Genomic DNA, 17,605 nt, shown 5'->3' on the forward strand with positions numbered 1-17,605 from the left:
CATCACTCACCACAGCTGGATGCTCTGAAATCCTGGAATCCAGCTGTGGAGAGGAGCGCCGGCGGCGTGGACGCAGTTTAGTAATCAGGGAACGGGAGACAGGAGGCAAACACAGCTGGGACCAATTACACACACGAGACAGGAAACAGTAACACAGGACTGTCAAAGTAAAACAGGAAATACAGAGTCCAAAGTAAGGAGACGTGGGACACAGTGAAGACACAGAAACAGAAACCAGAACTATAATCACAAAACTCAGAAACATAAAGAGTGAATCAGCTGATTCAGTGTTTGTGACAAAAACATGGATCCTGGTTAATAAGTTGTATTTGTTTGTTTCTGTATTATTTTGTGTATCGTTCTCATGAGCTGTTGTTTTTTCAGTGAAATATTATTTAGTTGTTTTAAGCTTTTTGTTGACTTTGAAGTGCTTAAGTTGATATTTTTGAACATTTAATTTGTTCGATTATTGTAGAGTCGATAAAACTGTCAAACGCACAGCTGCTTCCAGCATGGCCGGAGGAGAGGTGGCCGAGCAGACGCACAACACACACAGCTCACAGGTTTGCATTTCTAGATATTGCAGATGTTGCAGAAATTGACAGTAAAGAACTCAGAGATCCAGCGCTGTCTCCTGCCCCTGATTTATACACCACAACACAACGACAGGCGTAACTCACACAAACGGGTAACATGAGGCTCAGATGCTTTGGACATGTTCACATATACTGGACACAGAATGATGAAGATGGAGCTGCAGGAAGGAGGAAAAGAGGAAAAACACAGAAAAGATTCACAGATGTGGTGAAAAAGGACACGACAGGTTCTGTTTGTTAGTTTGGTTTTTCTTTATTTGGTAAAGATTCAGAAATAAAGAGAAGATCACATGTTTGAATATTATATTAATGTTCTGTAATTACACAAGTTGTAAAATCTTTCCAGAGTGAGACAGAGACTGTGCAGAGACTGTAGAAGGACAGAGCAGCAGCAGAGCAGTCCAGATACACTGATGATCCTCTGTCAGATCCAGAGGGACACACAGGGGTGATGCTGGACTCTACATTGTGTCTGACAGTGGAGCTGTTCTCAGAGCAGTTCACTCTGCAGCACTGACAGTCATCTGCACTTCATTCCTCTGTCAGTCACTGCTGGATGAAGCTCTCCTCTCCACCTCCCAGTAACATGGCCCAGTCAGAGCGTCTCTACACACAAGCTGCTGCTGCTTCAACCTCTCTGGATCATCAGGACACAGCTGCTCCTCTCTCAGCACACACACCGTCCTGTTTACCATCACCAGCTCCACCTGCAGAGAGAAGGAGGAAGAGCAGAGGAGATAAACGAGTGTTTCCAGAGACTCTTCATCAGCTGTCAGTCAGTGATGCAGCACATCCAGTATAAAGAGCAGCAGGGACTTCAGTGCCGGGACTGTACTAGGACTCATTGTTGCTTCACTTTCTCTAATCTTTGGATTTTTATTGAAGTTGATGGAAATGTTTTTCCCTCCTAGTTTGAGTTTGGACTTTCATTCGTTAGAAGAACCTTGGTGTGTCCACTCTGAGCTCTGTAGGAACCCCAACAACAAGCCCAACAATCCAGATGGACGGTTCCAGCTGTTAACTGGAGGAATTCCATCCAAACATCTGCTCTCACTAAATTCTTCCTCACCTACAGACTGTGTTCTTCACTGCTTTAAACTTGGAAATCAATGCAGTCATTGGTCTGCGTGCTGCTTTGTTCAGAGAGCTGATTGGCTGTTGACAGCATTTGATCAGAGCGTGTCAGCCGTTACTATGGTGACCATAAAGGTCAGAAACAGGAAGTGTTTGTGTCCAATCCTGAAGCCTGTCACCGTTCTCCTCTCACAGCTTCACTGAGAAGCTGCAGCTTTACAGGAAACACTGGATCTTTGTTTCATACTGACTGTGTTTAGTACAATACTGCTGACAGCACCACCCACTCACTCCATCACTCTACTGACCTCAGAGTCTCCAGTCTGTAGTCTGGACTCTGCTGAAGATCAGACAGCTGCTTCACATCTCGATCCTTCAGGTCGTTGTCAGTCAGGTACAGATGTCTCAGATGGGAGGGGTTGGACTTCAGCGCTGCTGCCAGATAATCACAGCTGATCTTTGACAAACCACAGACCTCCAAACTGTATAAAGAATGAAAGATGTAAGTTTATTAGACAAAGTGCTTGAAATCATTCAGTGTTTCATCATCTGTTCAGAGCTGAAGAAGGTTCAGAATGTAGAAGTTTAGAAAATGGAAACTCCAAACAGCTGAAGCCAACAGGAAGCAGCTTCAAACAGGAAACTGTGCAGAGTTTCAGACTATATGTCCTGATGCAGACAGTTGGATTTTGGAGATTTGAATCTCTGTTCTGTGACTAAGTCCTTGAATCATTTCTTCCATTGGTCCAACAAGACAGACTAAGTATTGGACATGTGTTGTTGCTCCATTAGGGGAGCTTCTAAATGTGATGTGATGGCCCCTCTGGGTCTGTCAGGTCACAGCACTGAAGAGAACTCAAACTGGGCACACAGTTGTTCCAGTCTGGACCAAAGACTCTGTACTGGGACTGAGGGACTGCTTTTACTGCACCCACTGGGACTTTTTAAAGGCTCATGTTCTCACTTAGATCATCGATTTCTACTGACATTTCTTTCTGGGAAAAATGGGGATTACTTTGGAAACAGGAAGTATTTTCCCCAATAAGCAGCCCTGGATTAGTAAATCACTCCAACATATTCTCAGGCAGAAGAAGCTGTCTTGTTATGAGGGAGAGAAGAAAAAGATTGAGGCACAGAAACTTGTTGAAAGAGAGATAAAGCAGCTAAAATCAGGTGTAAAAGTAAAGCAGAGGATGAGCTGAATAAAGGACACTCAAGGCTGGCTTGGAAAGGAATGAAGTCCATGGTGGGGATGCAGAACAAGGAGCAAAGATGAATGTGATGCTGAATCAGCAGAAGACTTGGACTCATTTGATTCCAGCTTTGATATCATTGATTTCAATGAAGAGCTTTGTGATTGTAGCAAAGGGCTGGCAGCTCTGAGAGTCCCACTGATGAGGTGTCTGTGTGGAAATCTCTTAGTGGGACCAAAGAGAGAAAAAGCCCTGGTCCTGATGCTGTGGGAGGGAAATGATTGAAGTGTGCTGTGAGGAACTGACTGGGAGATTTTTACACATTTTCCAGTCCTCCTTGGAACAACAGGAAGTTCCCAGCATATGGAAACAAAGGTTAAGTGTCCTATGGCACTCAGTGATGATGGTGCTGTGGCCCCACCACCTCCACCTCTTTGTAAAGGAACTAACTGTAATCTGAAGCTTCAAATGGAACTAAGACTTCCACCACTAGGTGGCAGTGTCTGATGAGAAAGTGTTAGTGGAGCTGGCCTGGAGTCAGAAACAGGAAGATGCAGGATTTGGGATGAAATGGGGGAAAGTGGTTCGCACTAGTGCCTTAAAGCAAGAAGGTTGTAGGTTGAAGCTTGTTGGCCTTTCTGTGGAGGTTGGATGTTCTCCCACAGTCCAATGAAATGCTGCTTAGGTTCATTGATGCTTCTAAATTGGCTGTAGGTGTGGATGTGAGAGAGTGCTTCTCTGTCTCTCTCTGTTGGCCCTGTGATGGACTGCTCACCTGTGCAGGTGGACCACGCCTCTTGCCCTATGACAGCTAGGGCACAGGCTGCAGCCCTGTGAGCCTAAGCTGAATAAACAGTTAGCAAAAATGACCCATAGATGGCCTGAAGCAGTTTGGTAGATATCTATGACATGCTAATCCCATCCAGCAGCTGTATTCTACATGTAAGCTGATCCCTGCTGAGCCAAAGCACTTTTTCATATACAAATTACAACCTTTAATAGAAACCTATTGGTCAGCATCTTATTAGCCTGCTGTTAGCTTCATTCCACAGAAAACTGAGAGAAACTAACAGAGTTGATAAAGAATAAAGAGAAATGTGCTGATTTAAAGCCTTTGAAGTGCTTCAGATGATCTCTGTCCACTTCTGTCCACTCATTCATTCATGTAAGCTTTCTAATGCAGCTTTGATCTTCACAGTCTGCTTTATGAAACTCATTCTAACCCTGAATGTCAGAGTGTTCCTCCTTCTCATGCTGGCAGTAGAGGAGATTTGGATGTTGGACTGTGTTTTGGATGATGTGTGTATGTTTGTGTTGGACTGCTGTCTGTAAAGCAAACGCACATTTTGCTTTGGATTTCAGTGTCAGACAGACTTTAAGGTGGAATGAAGAGTTGGAGAGTTTCACGGTGAATTATCCAGTGGAGAACTTTTCTTCTTCTTTGAAGGTTTGAAATGTGAACATTGTTCTACTACAGTCAATGGACTAAACAAGAGAAGAAGAAAACAGACTTTACCATGAAGATCCTCAGTGTGGATCAGTATAATATCAGCCTGATGTCTGCAGTTTAGTGTCAGCACAACTTTCACATCATATTCATCTCAGCACAACTAAAACATGCTGACTGACCTCAGAGTTTCAAGTTTACATCCTGGACTCTCCAGGAAACCACACAGATGCTTCACTCCTGGATCCTGCAGGGTGTTGTTAGTCGACGACCAGACGTCATTACTCAGGTCCAGCTCTCTCAGATGGGAGGGGTTGGGCTTAAGTGCTGCAGCCAGATAATCACAACTGATCTCTGACAAACCACAGCTCCTCAATCTGTATAAAGAATGAAAGATGTAAGTTTATTAGACAAAGTGCTTGAAATCATTCAGTGTTTCATCATCTGTTCAGAGCTGAAGAAGGTTCAGAATGTAGAAGTTTAGAAAATGGAAACTCCAAACAGCTGAAGCCAACAGGAAGCAGCTTCAAACAAACACAACAAGAGAAAAAACTCTGAATCTTTCACATTAAAGTCGTACATTTCTTATAAAAACAGGACAAAGACTTGAAAAAGTCGTGTTTTTCCTTGCAGGAACCACATGGCTTCAATTTTAAAGGTGAAGTGAGAAAGAAATGGACATATTTGAAGTCCAACACCTTCTTCCAGTCACATTATTAAAGCAGACAAACTACAAGCTCATTTTCATTCCAACAAGTCATCTTCTCACCTGGACTAACAACACTGGTCTCTATGTGCAGCTGGCTGTGAGACCAGTGCTCAGGGAGCGTCTACAAAGTGCAACACTGAAAGAACATCACACACTCATTTGCTTCCAGCACACAAACATCTTCTGTCATTATTGTCACCAAACTCTGTGGATCCTTTATTGCAAATTCAAATGGGATCAAATGGTCAGACAAAAGAGGGTTATGAGGAAATATGATGAAATGTTGTGTATTAGCAGCAAGTTATTGAATCATTTTCCTCAGAAACCAAACAAAATGATTGACAAACATGTTTTTACAAATTCAGTGTTGGACTTGGATCAGCAGGATAAGCTGATGTTTAAAGGCATTTGAGTCTCGCTGTATGAGAGTCCAGTTTTTACTCAATATTTATGGATGATGTTCTTTCAGTGTTGCACTTTGTAGACGCTCCCTGAGCCTCACAGCCAGCTGCACATGGACCAGCTGACATTACCCAGCATTAGAGGCGGCTGTAAAAAAATTCATGTTCCCATTTAAATGGTTTTAATTTGAATAAAACGATGTTGATTCATTCAATCCTGAATCGATGTTTAATATAAATGTATTTTGCAAGAATCTCAGGTTAAAGCTCACAAACTATTTCAACAAGCAGCAAAAAGCTAAAACAGTAAATGAGAGCAGCTAAAGACACAAAATGGAAACACAGAGCGTGGATCGTTCACTCGACGGCACATACACGGACACGCCGTCGGGGCTGAAAGTGGACAGCTCACAGGTCCTGAAGCTGCAGGTTTCATCTGTCTCCAACCAAAACTGAGTGAAGCAGCAGCAAAAGAAGATCCAAACTCTGCTTCACGTTTGATAAATATGCTCATGAATTCTCTCTGACTTTGGCTGTTCCTGTCTGCACAGCTCTCTCTCTCTCAGTGTACTCCAAGAACAGCTTCAAACATCTGTTTCTGCATCATTCACTGTTTATTAGCCACCAGTCTGCTGTTGTGTTCAGTGATGTCGGCCTCTGACAGTAAAGCCTCATTTCTGCTGTTCCATGGAAACTTTTTAAAATGATGACAGATTACAAACTCTCAGCTGTGTCTGTAATCAAACCTCTGTAACTTGTCTTCACTTCAGCAGCATTAGCTCATGTTCACATGTTGATTCATGGTTTGCTTCAGTTTTTGATCGACTGCAGAAGATTTTGAAGGTTATCTGCTATAAAAAGCCAGAAGAGGAAAATCTGCTTCATGTGTTTCTGTTTGATCCTCAGTGACTTTGACACAAAGGCCTCTGCTGTGATGATCACACGATCAAGTCTCACAGTGTCACAACTGATAAATGATCAGAGTTAGAATATTTCTGACTGTCTGCTGTGTGCCGTGACCTTTGACCTGCTAAAGACCGTCAGCTGTGGATTATTCATTGTTGTGTCTGATACTTAGAACTGTGAGGAAGAAGCTACACAGTTAATCAGGGTCCCCTCTCTCTGAATCAGGAAAGGTGGGCAGGCCGCGTGTGGGCCGCGGGCCATACGTTGAGTATCACTGTTTGAAATGTGAACATTGTTCTGCTGCAGTCAATGGACTAAACCAGAGAAGAAGAAAACAGACTTTACCATGAAGATCCTCAGTGTGGATCAGTATAATATCAGCCTGATGTCTGCAGTTTAGTGTCAGCACAACTTTCACATCATATTCATCTCAGCACAACTAAAACATGCTGACTTACCTCAGAGCTTCAAGTTTACATCCTGGACTCTCCAGGAAACCACACAGATGCTTCACTCCTGGATCCTGCAGCTTGTTGTTGTTACTCAGGTCCAGCTTTCTCAGATTGGAGGGGTTGGACTTCAGTGCTGCTGCCAGATAATCACAGCTGATGTCTGACAAACCACAGTCCTCCAATCTGTATAAAGAATGAAAGATGTAACTTTATTAGACAAAGAGCTTGAAATCATTCAGTGTTTCATCATCTGTTCAGAGCTGAAGAAGGTTCAGTATGTAGAAGTTTAGAAATTGGAAACTCCAAACAGTTGAAGCCAACAGGAAGCAGCTTCAAACAAACACAACAAGAGAAAAAACTCTGAAACTTTCACTTTAACGTCGCACATTTCTCATAAAAACAGGACAAAGACTTGAAAAAGTCGTGTTTTTCCTTGCAGGAACCCCATGGCTTCACTTTTAAAGGTGAAGTGTGAAAGAAATGGACATATTTGAAGTCCAACACCTTTTTCCAGTCACATTATTAAAGCAGACAAACTACAAGCTCATTTTCATTCCAACAAGTCATCTTCTCACCTGGACTAACAACACTGGTCTCTATGTGCAGCTGGCTGTGAGACCAGTGCTCAGGGAGCGTCTACAAAGTGCAACACTGAAAGAACATCACACACTCATTGGCTTCCAGCACTTTCACACAAACATCTACTGTCATTATTGTCACCAAACTCTGTGGATCCTTTATTGCAAATTCAAATGGGATCAAATGGTCAGACAAAAGGGGGTTATCAGGAAATATGATGAAATGTTGTGTATTAGCAGAAAGTTATTGAATCATTTTCCTCAGAAACCAAACAAAATGATTGACAAACATGTTTTTACAAACTCACTGTTGGACTTGGATCAGCAGGATAAGCTGATGTTTAAAGGCATTTGAGTCTCGCTGTATGAGAGTCCAGTTATTACTCAATATTTATGGATGATGTATTTCAGTGTTGCACTTTGTAGACGCTCCCTGAGCCTCACAGCCAGCTGCACATGGACCAGCTGACATTACCCAGCATTAGAGGTGGCTGTAAAAAAATTCATGTTCCCATTTAAATGGCTTTAATTTGAATAAAACCATGTTGATTCATTCAATCCTGAATCGATGTTTAATATAAATGTATTTTCCCAGAATCTCAGGTTAAAGCTCACAAACTATTTCAACAAGCAGCAAACAGCTAAAACAGTGAATGAGAGCAGCTAAACACACAAAATGGAAACAGAGAGCGTGGATCGTTCACTCGACGGCACGTACACGTACACGCCGTCGGGGCTGAAAGTGGACAGCTCACAGATCCTGAAGATGCAGGTTTCATCTGTCTCCAACCAAAACTGAGTGAAGCAGCAGCAAAAGAAGATCCAAACTCTGCTTCACGTTTGATAAATATGCTCATGAATTCTCTCTGACTTTGGCTGTTCCTGCCTGCACAGCTCTCTCTCTCTCAGTCTACTCCAAGAACAGCTTCAAACATCTGTTTCTGCATCATTCACTGTTTATTAGCCACCAGTCTGCTGTTGTGTTCAGTGGTGTCGGCCACTGACAGCAAAGCCTCATTTCTGCTGTTCCATAGAAACTTTTTAAAATGATGACAGATTACAAACTCTCAGCTGTGTCTGTAATCAAACCTCTGTAACTTTGCTTCACTTCATCAGCATCACCTCATGTTCACATGTTGATTCATGGTTAGCTTCAGTTTTTGATCGACTGCAGAAGATTTTGAAAGTTATCTGCTATGAAAAGCCAGAAGAGGAAAATCTGCTTCATGTGTTTCTGTTTGATCCTCAGTGACTTTGACACAAAGGCCTCTGCTGTGATGATCACACCTCTGATCAAGTCTCACAGTGTCACAACTGATAAATGATCAGAGTTAGAATATTTCTGACTGTCTGCTGTGTGCCGTGACCTTTGACCTGCTAAAGAGAGTCAGCTGTGGATTATTCATTGTTGTGTCTGATACTTAGAACTGTGAGGAAGAAGCTACACAGTTAATCAGGGTCCCCTCTCTCTGGATCCGGAAAGGTGGGCAGGCCGCGTGTGGGCCGCGGGCCATACGTTGAGTATCACTGTTTGAAATGTGAACATTGTTCTGCTGCAGTCAATGGACTAACCAGAGAAGAAGAAAACAGTCTTTACCATGAAGATCCTCAGTGCGGATCAGTATAATATCAGCCTGATGTCTGCAGTTTAGTGTCAGCACAACTTTCACATCATATTCATCTCAGCACAACTAAAACATGCTGACTGACCTCAGAGTTTCAAGTTTACATCCTGGACTCTCCAGGAAACCACACAGATGCGTCACTCCTGGATCCTGCAGGTTGTTCCAGCTCAGGTCCAGCTCTCTCAGATGGGAGGGGTTGGACTTCAGTGCTGCTGCCAGATAATCACAGCTGATCTCTGACAAACCACAGTGCCCCAATCTGTATAAAGAATGAAAGATGTAACTTTATTAGACAAAGAGCTTGAAATCATTCAGTGTTTCATCATCTGTTCAGAGCTGAAGAAGGTTCAGAATGTAGAAGTTTAGAAAATGGAAACTCCAAACAGCTGAAGCCAACAGGAAGCAGCTTCAAACAAACACAACAAGAGAAAAAACTCTGAATCTTTCACATTAAAGTCGTACTTTTCTCATAAAAACAGGACAAAGACTTGAAAAAGTCGTGTTTTTCCTTCCAGGAACCACATGGCTTCACTTTTAAAGGTGAAGTGTGAAAGACTTGGGACAAATTTGGACATATTTGAAGTCCAACACCTTTTTCCTGTCATATTATTAAAGCATACAAACTACAAGCTCATTTTCATTCCAACAAGTCATCTTCTGACCTGGACTAACAACACTGGTCTCTATGTGCAGCTGGCTGTGAGACCAGTGCTCAGGGAGCGTCTACAAAGTGCAACACTGAAAGAACATCACACACTCATTTGCTTCCAGCACTTTCACACAAACATCTACTGTCATTATTGTCACCAAACTCTGTGGATCCTTTTTTGCAAATTCAAATGGGAATAAATGGTCAGACAAAAGAGGGTTATGAGGAAATATGATGAAATGTTGTGTATTAGCAGCAAGTTATTGAATCTTTTTCCTCAGAAACCAAACAAAATGATTGACAAACATGTTTTTACAAACTCACTGTTGGACTTGGATCAGTTGGATAAGCTGATGTTTAAAGGCATTTGAGTCTCACTGTATGAGAGTCCAGTTATTACTCAATATTTATGGATGATGTTCTTTCAGTGTTGCACTTTGTAGACGCTCCCTGAGCCTCACAGCCAGCTGCACATGGACCAGCTGACATTACCCAGCATTACAGGCGGCTTTAAAAAATTCATGTTCCCATTTAAATGGTTTTAATTTGAATAAAACGATGTTGATTCATTCAATTCTGAATCAATGTTTAATATAAATGTATTTTGCCAGAATCTCAGGTTAAAGCTCACAAACTATTTCAACAAGCAGCAAACAGCTAAAACAGTAAATGAGAGCAGCTAAACACACAGAGATTGAAAGACAGAGCGTGGATCGTTCACTCGACGGCAAGTACACGGACACACCGTCGGGGCTGAAAGTGGACAGCTCACAAATCCTAAAGCTGCAGGTTTCATCTGTCTCCAACCAAAACTGAGTGAAGCAGCAGCAAAAGAAGATCCAAACTCTGCTTCACGTTTGATAAATATGCTCATGAATTCTCTGACTTTGGCTGTTCCTGCCTGCACAGCTCTCTCTCTCTCTCAGTGTACTCCAAGAACAGCTTCAAACATCTGTTTCTGCATCATTCACTGTTTATTATCCACGAGTCTGCTGTTGTGTTCAGTGCCGTCGGCCTCTGACAGCAAAGCCTCATTCCTGCTGTTCCATGGAAACTTTTTAAAGTGATGACAGATTACAAACTCTCAGCTGTGTCTGTAATCAAATCTCTGTAACTCTACTTCACTTCAGAAGCATCAGCTCATGTTCACATGTTGATTCATGGTTTGCTTCAGTTTTTGATCGACTGCAGAATATTTTGAAGGTTATCTGCTATAAAAAGCCAGAAGAGGAAAATCTGCTTCATGTGTTTCTGTTTGATCATCAGTGACTTTGACACAAAGGCCTCTGCTGTGATGATCACACCTCTGATCAAGTCTCACAGTGTCACAACTGATCAATGATCAGAGTTAGAATATTTCTGACTGTCTGCTGTGTGCCGTGACCTTTGACCTGCTAAAGACAGTCAGCTGTGGATTATTCATTGTTGTGTCTGATACTTAGAACTGTGAGGAAGAAGCTACACAGTTAATCAGGGTCCCCTCTCTCTGAATCAGGAAAGGTTGGAAGGCTGTGTGGGCCGCGGGCCATACGTTGAGTATCACTGTTTGAAATGTGAACATTGTTCTGCTGCAGTCAATGGACTAAACCAGAGAAGAAGAAAACAGACTTTACCATGAAGATCCTCAGTGTGGATCAGTATAATATCAGCCTGATGTCTGCAGTTTAGTGTCAGCACAACTTTCACATCATATTCATCTCAGCACAACTAAAGCATTCTGACTTACCTCAGAGTTTCAAGTTTACATCTTGGACTCTCCAGGAAAACACACAGATGCTTCAATCCTGGATCCAGCAGGTTTTCATTGTCACTCAGGTCCAGCTCTCTCAGATGGGAGGGGTTGGACTTCAGTGCTGCTGACAGATAATCACAGCTGATCTCTGACAAATCACAGCGCTCCAATCTGTATAAAGAATGAAAGATGTAAGTTTATTAGACAAAGTGCTTGAAATCATTCAGTGTTTCATCATCTGTTCAGAGCTGAAGAAGGTTCAGAATGTAGAAGTTTAGAAAATGGAAACTCCAAACAGCTGAAGCCAACAGGAAGCAGCTTCAAACAAACACAACAAGAGAAAAAACTCTGAATGTTTCACATTAAAGTTGTACTTTTCTCATAAAAACAGGACAAAGACTTGAAAAAGTCGTGTTTTTCCTTCCAGGAACCACATGGCTTCACTTTTAAAGGTGAAGTGTGAAAGAAATGGACATATTTGAAGTCCAACACCTTTTTCCAGTCACATTATTAAAGCATACAAACTACAAGCTCATTTTCATTCCAACAAGTCATCTTCTGACCTGGACTAACAACACTGGTCTCTATGTGCAGCTGGCTGTGAGACCAGTGCCCAGGGAGCGTCTACAAAGTGCAACACTGAAAGAACATCACACACTCATTGGCTTCCAGCACTTTCACACAAACATCTTCTGTCATTATTGTCACCAAACTCTGTGGATCCTTTATTGCAAATTCAAATGGGATCAAATGGTCAGACAAAAGAGGGTTATGAGGAAATATGATGAAATGTTGTGTATTAGCAGCAAGTTATTGAATCATTTTCCTCAGAAACCAAACAAAATGATTGACAAACATGTTTTTACAAACTCAGTGTTGGACTTGGATCAGCAGGATAAGCTGATGTTTAAAGGCATTTGAGTCTCGCTGTATGAGAGTCCAGTTATTACTCAATATTTATGGATGATGTATTTCAGTGTTGCACTTTGTAGACGCTCCCTGAGCCTCACAGCCAGCTGCACATGGACCAGCTGACATTACCCAGCATTAGAGGCGGCTGTAAAAAATTTATGTTCCCATTTAAATGGTTTTAATTTGAATAAAACGATGTTGATTCATTCAATCCTGAATCGATGTTTAATATAAATGTATTTTCCCAGAATCTCAGGTTAAAGCTCACAAACTATTTCAACAAGCAGCAAACAGCTAAAACAGCAAATGAGAGCAGCTAAACACACAAAGATGGAAACACAGAGCGTGGATAGTTCACTCGACGGCACGTACACGGACACGCCGTCGGGGCTGAAAGTGGACAGCTCACAGATCCTGAAGATGCAGGTTTCATCTGTCTCTAACCAAAACTGAGTGAAGCAGCAGCAAAAGAAGATCCAAACTCTGCATCACGTTTGATAAATATGCTCATGAATTCTCTCTGACTTTGGCTGTTCCTGTCTGCACAGCTCTCTCTCTCTCAGTGTACTCCAAGAACAGCTTCAAACATCTGTTTCTGCATCATTCACTGTTTACTAGCCACCAGTCTGCTGTTGTGTTCAGTGCTGTCGGCCTCTGACAGTAAAGCCTCATTTCTGCTGTTCCATGGAAACTTTTTAAAATGATGACAGATTACAAACTCTCAGCTGTGTCTGTAATCAAACCTCTGTAACTTTGCTTCACTTCAGCAGCATCAGCTCATGTTCACATGTTGATTCATGGTTTGCTTCAGTTTTTGATCGACTGCAGAAGATTTTGAAGGTTATCTGCTATAAAAAGCCAGAAGAGGAAAATCTGCTTCATGTGTTTCTGTTTGATCCTCAGTGACTTTGACACAAAGGCCTCTGCTGTGATGATCACACCTCTGATCAAGTCTCACAGTGTCACAACTGATCAATGATCAGAGTTAGAATATTTCTGACTGTCTCCTGTGTGCCGTGACCTTTGACCTACTAAAGAGAGTCAGCTGTGGATTATTCATTGTTGTGTCTGATACTTAGAATTGTGAGGAAGAAGCTACACAGTTAATCAGGGTCCCCGCTCTCTGAATCAGGAAAGGTGGGCAGGCCGCGTGTGGGCCGCGGGCCATACGTTGAGTATCACTGTTTGAAATGTGAACATTGTTCTGCTGCAGTCAATGGACTAAACCAGAGAAGAAGAAAACAGACTTTACCATGAAGATCCTCAGTGTGGATCAGTATAATATCAGCCTGATGTCTGCAGTTTAGTGTCAGCACAACTTTCACATCATATTCATCTCAGCACAACTAAAACATGCTGACTGACCCCAGAGTTTCAAGTTTACATCCTGGACTCTCCAGGAAACCACACAGATGCTTCACTCCTGGATCCTGCAGGTAGTTGTATTTCAGGTCCAGCTCTCTCAGATGGGAGGGGTTGGACTTCAGTGCTGCTGCCAGATAATCACAGCTGATCTCTGACAAACCACAGCTCTCCAATCTGTATAAAGAATGAAAGATGTAAGTTTATTAGACAAAAAGCTTGAAATCATTCAGTGTTTCATCATCTGTTCAGAGCTGAAGAAGGTTCAGAATGTAGAAGTTTAGAAAATGGAAACTCCAAACAGCTGAAGCCAACAGGAAGCAGACTTTGGCTTTTCCTGACTGCACAGCTCTCTCTCTCTCAGTGTACACCAAGAACAGCTTCAAACATCTGTTTCTGCATCATTCACTGTTTATTAGCCACCAGTCTGCTGTTGTGTTCAGTGCTGTCGGCCTCTGACAGTAAAGCCTCATTTCTACTGTTCCATGGAAACTTTTTAAAATGATGACAGATTACAAACTCTCAGCTGTGTCTGTAATCAAACCTCTGTAACTTTGCTTCACTTCAGCAGCATCAGCTCATGTTCACATGTTGATTCATGGTTTGCTTCAGTTTTTGATCGACTGCAGAAGATTTTGAAGGTTATCTGCTATAAAAAGCCAGAAGAGGAAAATCTGCTTCATGTGTTTCTGTTTGATCCTCAGTGACTTTGACACAAAGGCCTCTGCTGTGATGATCACACCTCTGATCAAGTCTCACAGTGTCACAACTGATAAATGATCAGAGTTAGAATATTTCTGACTGTCTGCTGTGTGCCGTGACCTTTGACCTGCTAAAGACAGTCAGCTGTGGATTATTCATTGTTGTGTCTGATACTTAGAACTGTGAGGAAGAAGCTACACAGTTAATCAGGGTCCCCTCTCTCTGAATCAGGAAAGGTGGGCAGGCCGCGTGTCAGCACAACTTTCACATCATATTCATCTCAGCACAACTAAAACATGCTGACTGACCTCAGAGTTTCAAGTTTACATCCTGGACTCTCCAGGAAACCACACAGATGCTTCACTCCTGGATCCAGCAGGTTGTCGTTGTCTCTCAGGTCCAGGTCTCTCAGATGGGAGGGGTTGGACTTCAGTGCTGCTGCCAGATAATCACAGCACATCTCTGACAAACCACAGTCGATCAATCTGTACAAAGAATGAAAGATGTAAGTTTATTAGACAAAGTGCTTGAAATCATTCAGTGTTTCGTCATCTGTTCAGAGCTGAAGAAGGTTCAGAATGTAGAAGTTTAGAAAATGGAAACTCCAAACAGCTGAAGCCAACAGGAAGCAGCTTCAAACAAACACAACAAGAGAAAAAACTCTGAATGTTTCACATTAAAGTCGAACATTTCTAACAAGAATATTTTAAAGACACTGATGATCATCTTCTGCTCAGTCAAACTTTGGTTTTCCTCATGTGAGTGTTAATGATGCACAAAGACTGAGTGCAAAGAGGGAGCGAGGAGGATGACAGAGAGATGGTACAGGACCATCAAGAACCCGGCGAGGAAATGAGCAGAAGGATTTTGGAGCCTGTTGGATTGAAGCTTTCACAGAGTCGTGTTTGACTGGACACCACCAGGACAGACTTTTAATCCCAGGATTTGGATGAGCTTTCTGTCTTTATGTTCACAAATGATGCTGTAACTCTGTGACTGTCCTGGAACAGCAGTATGGTTACGTCCTTTCAACCTGAGTTTCCACAGCTCTTATAACAGCAGTGTACATTCACATGCAGCCACACGCTGCCTCTGCTTCAGCTCTGTTTATGAAGCACAAACTGCAGGAACCAAACTCAGACTGGCTCATTTCAATCATGTCTGCTTACAAAGACACTTTGAAACTCTTATCAGTATGTTTCCTGTCCTACTAGGAGGGATCAAACTCTGGACCTTTGTTGTGGATCAGTGAAAGATGCTTAGAAATCCCTCCTGCTGCCTGAGCTTGAACATCATCAGCACTTTAACACTGAGCAGAGGGACGTGGGAAAGGCCTTCTGTCTTTATCCTACTGAACTGTTTCATTATGTGGGCTGAAGAAAACACAGTTGTAGACTATATTTATATGAAACATGTATATTTAATGCATTTGAACCATATGTCACGTGTCAACAATAACGGCTTTGATTTTGCCCCCTAAGAACATTTCTGTAGCTCCGCCCCTGCAGCAAACGTGTGTGAAAGCAGCCACGGCCCGCTCCTCCATGGTTTCATTCTTCATCTCATACTGAACACACACACTTTGTAGGAATCATAAGTACTTTGACTGTTTCTCAGGTTAGCTTCAGGTTAGCCATTTAGCATTTATCCAGTCTGAGTCACAGAGCGTCACATGACGTGACAGAAGCTGATTGGTCAGCTGCAGTGATGGAGCAGCATTAATGATGATGCTGTAGAACAACAGGAACACGGGGATATCAGACTGTTAGTGGGTTGAGTCATTCCTGCTGCACTGTTTGTCCTTCTTATTGAACTGACCTGCTGAGAGCTCACACTGTTCTCTGTAGAAATGATGTCAGTCTGACTCGTCACATGTTTGGAGGCGTGTTTGATGTTTGCTCTTCTGGAAACTCTCAGTATCAAATATGGACGATGCAAAGGAGACACGCTTCAGTCTGTATGGACCTGTTTCTGTAGCTGCCACCATCATTCTACATGTTTGTACATCAGCTGATCAAATCCTGTCTGCTGTCTTCATTTATTACTCTTCACCTGCTTCACTGTCACTGTGTGGGCGGAGCTGCCTGAGCCCCGCCCACACAGACACAGCTCCTCTCTGGAGCAAAGCTTCTGCTTCATATCCACCTCTTTTCTTCATCCTCCACCTCTCTTTTCTCTTCTTCAGTGTTCTGCAGCCACGGAGCCTCACAGCCGTTAGCACGCCCATACCTGAGCAGCTAGCATTACCCAGCATGCCGTGCAGCAGTGTCAGTTTGTAAATGTGCAAGAATTCCTGCTTCAAACTGTGTGCTGTGTGCCGTGACCTTTGACCTGCTAAAGACAGTCAGCTGTGGATTATTCATTGTTGTGTCTGATACTTAGAACTGTGAGGAAGAAGCTACACAGTTAATCAGGGTCCCCTCTCTCTCAATCAGGAAAGGTGGGCAGGCCGCGTGTGGGCCGCGGGCCATACGTTGAGTAGTCACTGTTTGAAATGTGAACATTGTTCTGCTGCAGTCAATGGACTAAACCAGAGAAGAAGAAAACAGACTTTACCATGAAGATCCTCAGTGTGGATCAGTATAATATCAGCCTGATGTCTGCAGTTTAGTGTCAGCACAACTTTCACATCATATTAATCTCAGCACAACTAAAACATACTGACTGACCTCAGAGTTTCAAATCGACATCGTGGATTCTCCCGAAAATCACACAGATGCTTCACTCCTGAACCCTTCAGGTTGCTGTAGGTTCCACTCAGGTCCAACTCTGTGGGATACGAGGGGTTGGAATTCAGTGCTGCTGCCAGATAATCTAGGCCAATGTCTGACAAACCACATTCCACCAATCTGTATAAAGAATGAAAGATGTCAGTTTATTAGACAAAGTGCTTGAAATCATTCAGTGTTTCATCATCTGTTCAGAGCTGAAGAAGGTTCAGAATGTAGAAGTTTAGAAAATGGAAACTCCAAAAAGCTGAAGCTAACAGGAAGCAGCTTCAAACAAACACAACAAGAGAAAAAACTCTGAATGTTTCACATTAAAGTCGTACATTTCTCATAAAAGCAGGACAAAGACTTGAAAAAGTCGGATGCCTCTCGGATGAGAGGTGAAACGTCTTCAAGTAACTTAAAGAAGTCCAGACGCTTTTCTTTGCAAACTCCTTTGACTTGAAAAAGTCGTGTTTTTCCTTCCAGGAACCACATGGCTTCACTTTTAAAGGTGAAGTGTGAAAGACTTGGGACAAATTTGGACATATTTGAAGTC

At 42.5% G+C, this 17,605-nt stretch overlaps 1 protein-coding gene across 3 annotated transcripts in view; it reads right to left on the reverse strand.

Annotated features, from left to right (window-relative positions):
• Positions 1–824: 824 nt before the first annotated feature.
• The window catches only part of LOC148101659 (ribonuclease inhibitor-like), a 36,063-nt gene continuing 19,282 nt past the window's right edge, over positions 825–17,605 (reverse strand). Inside the window, exons 5-13 of one of the 3 annotated variants that reach the window (XM_087846692.1) lie at positions 17,008–17,187; positions 14,647–14,823; positions 13,640–13,813; positions 11,357–11,533; positions 9,067–9,240; positions 6,785–6,961; positions 4,493–4,687; positions 1,979–2,152; positions 825–1,303 (exon numbers count right to left, since the gene is read on the reverse strand). In XM_087846692.1, coding sequence (XP_087702818.1) covers positions 1,291–1,303; positions 1,979–2,152; positions 4,493–4,687; positions 6,785–6,961; positions 9,067–9,240; positions 11,357–11,533; positions 13,640–13,813; positions 14,647–14,823; positions 17,008–17,187 — 1,441 coding nt within the window. In that variant the 3' untranslated portion in view covers positions 825–1,290. The remainder of the gene's footprint in view (positions 1,304–1,978; positions 2,153–4,492; positions 4,688–6,784; positions 6,962–9,066; positions 9,241–11,356; positions 11,534–13,639; positions 13,814–14,646; positions 14,824–17,007; positions 17,188–17,605) is intronic. The other 2 variants (XM_087846693.1, XM_087846694.1) reach the window with 2 other exon arrangements.

The sequence above is a fragment of the Neolamprologus brichardi genome, chromosome 9, assembly GCF_056152115.1.
Source record: "Neolamprologus brichardi isolate AB-2024 chromosome 9, ASM5615211v1, whole genome shotgun sequence".
NCBI classification, from domain to species: Eukaryota; Metazoa; Chordata; class Actinopteri; order Cichliformes; family Cichlidae; genus Neolamprologus; species Neolamprologus brichardi.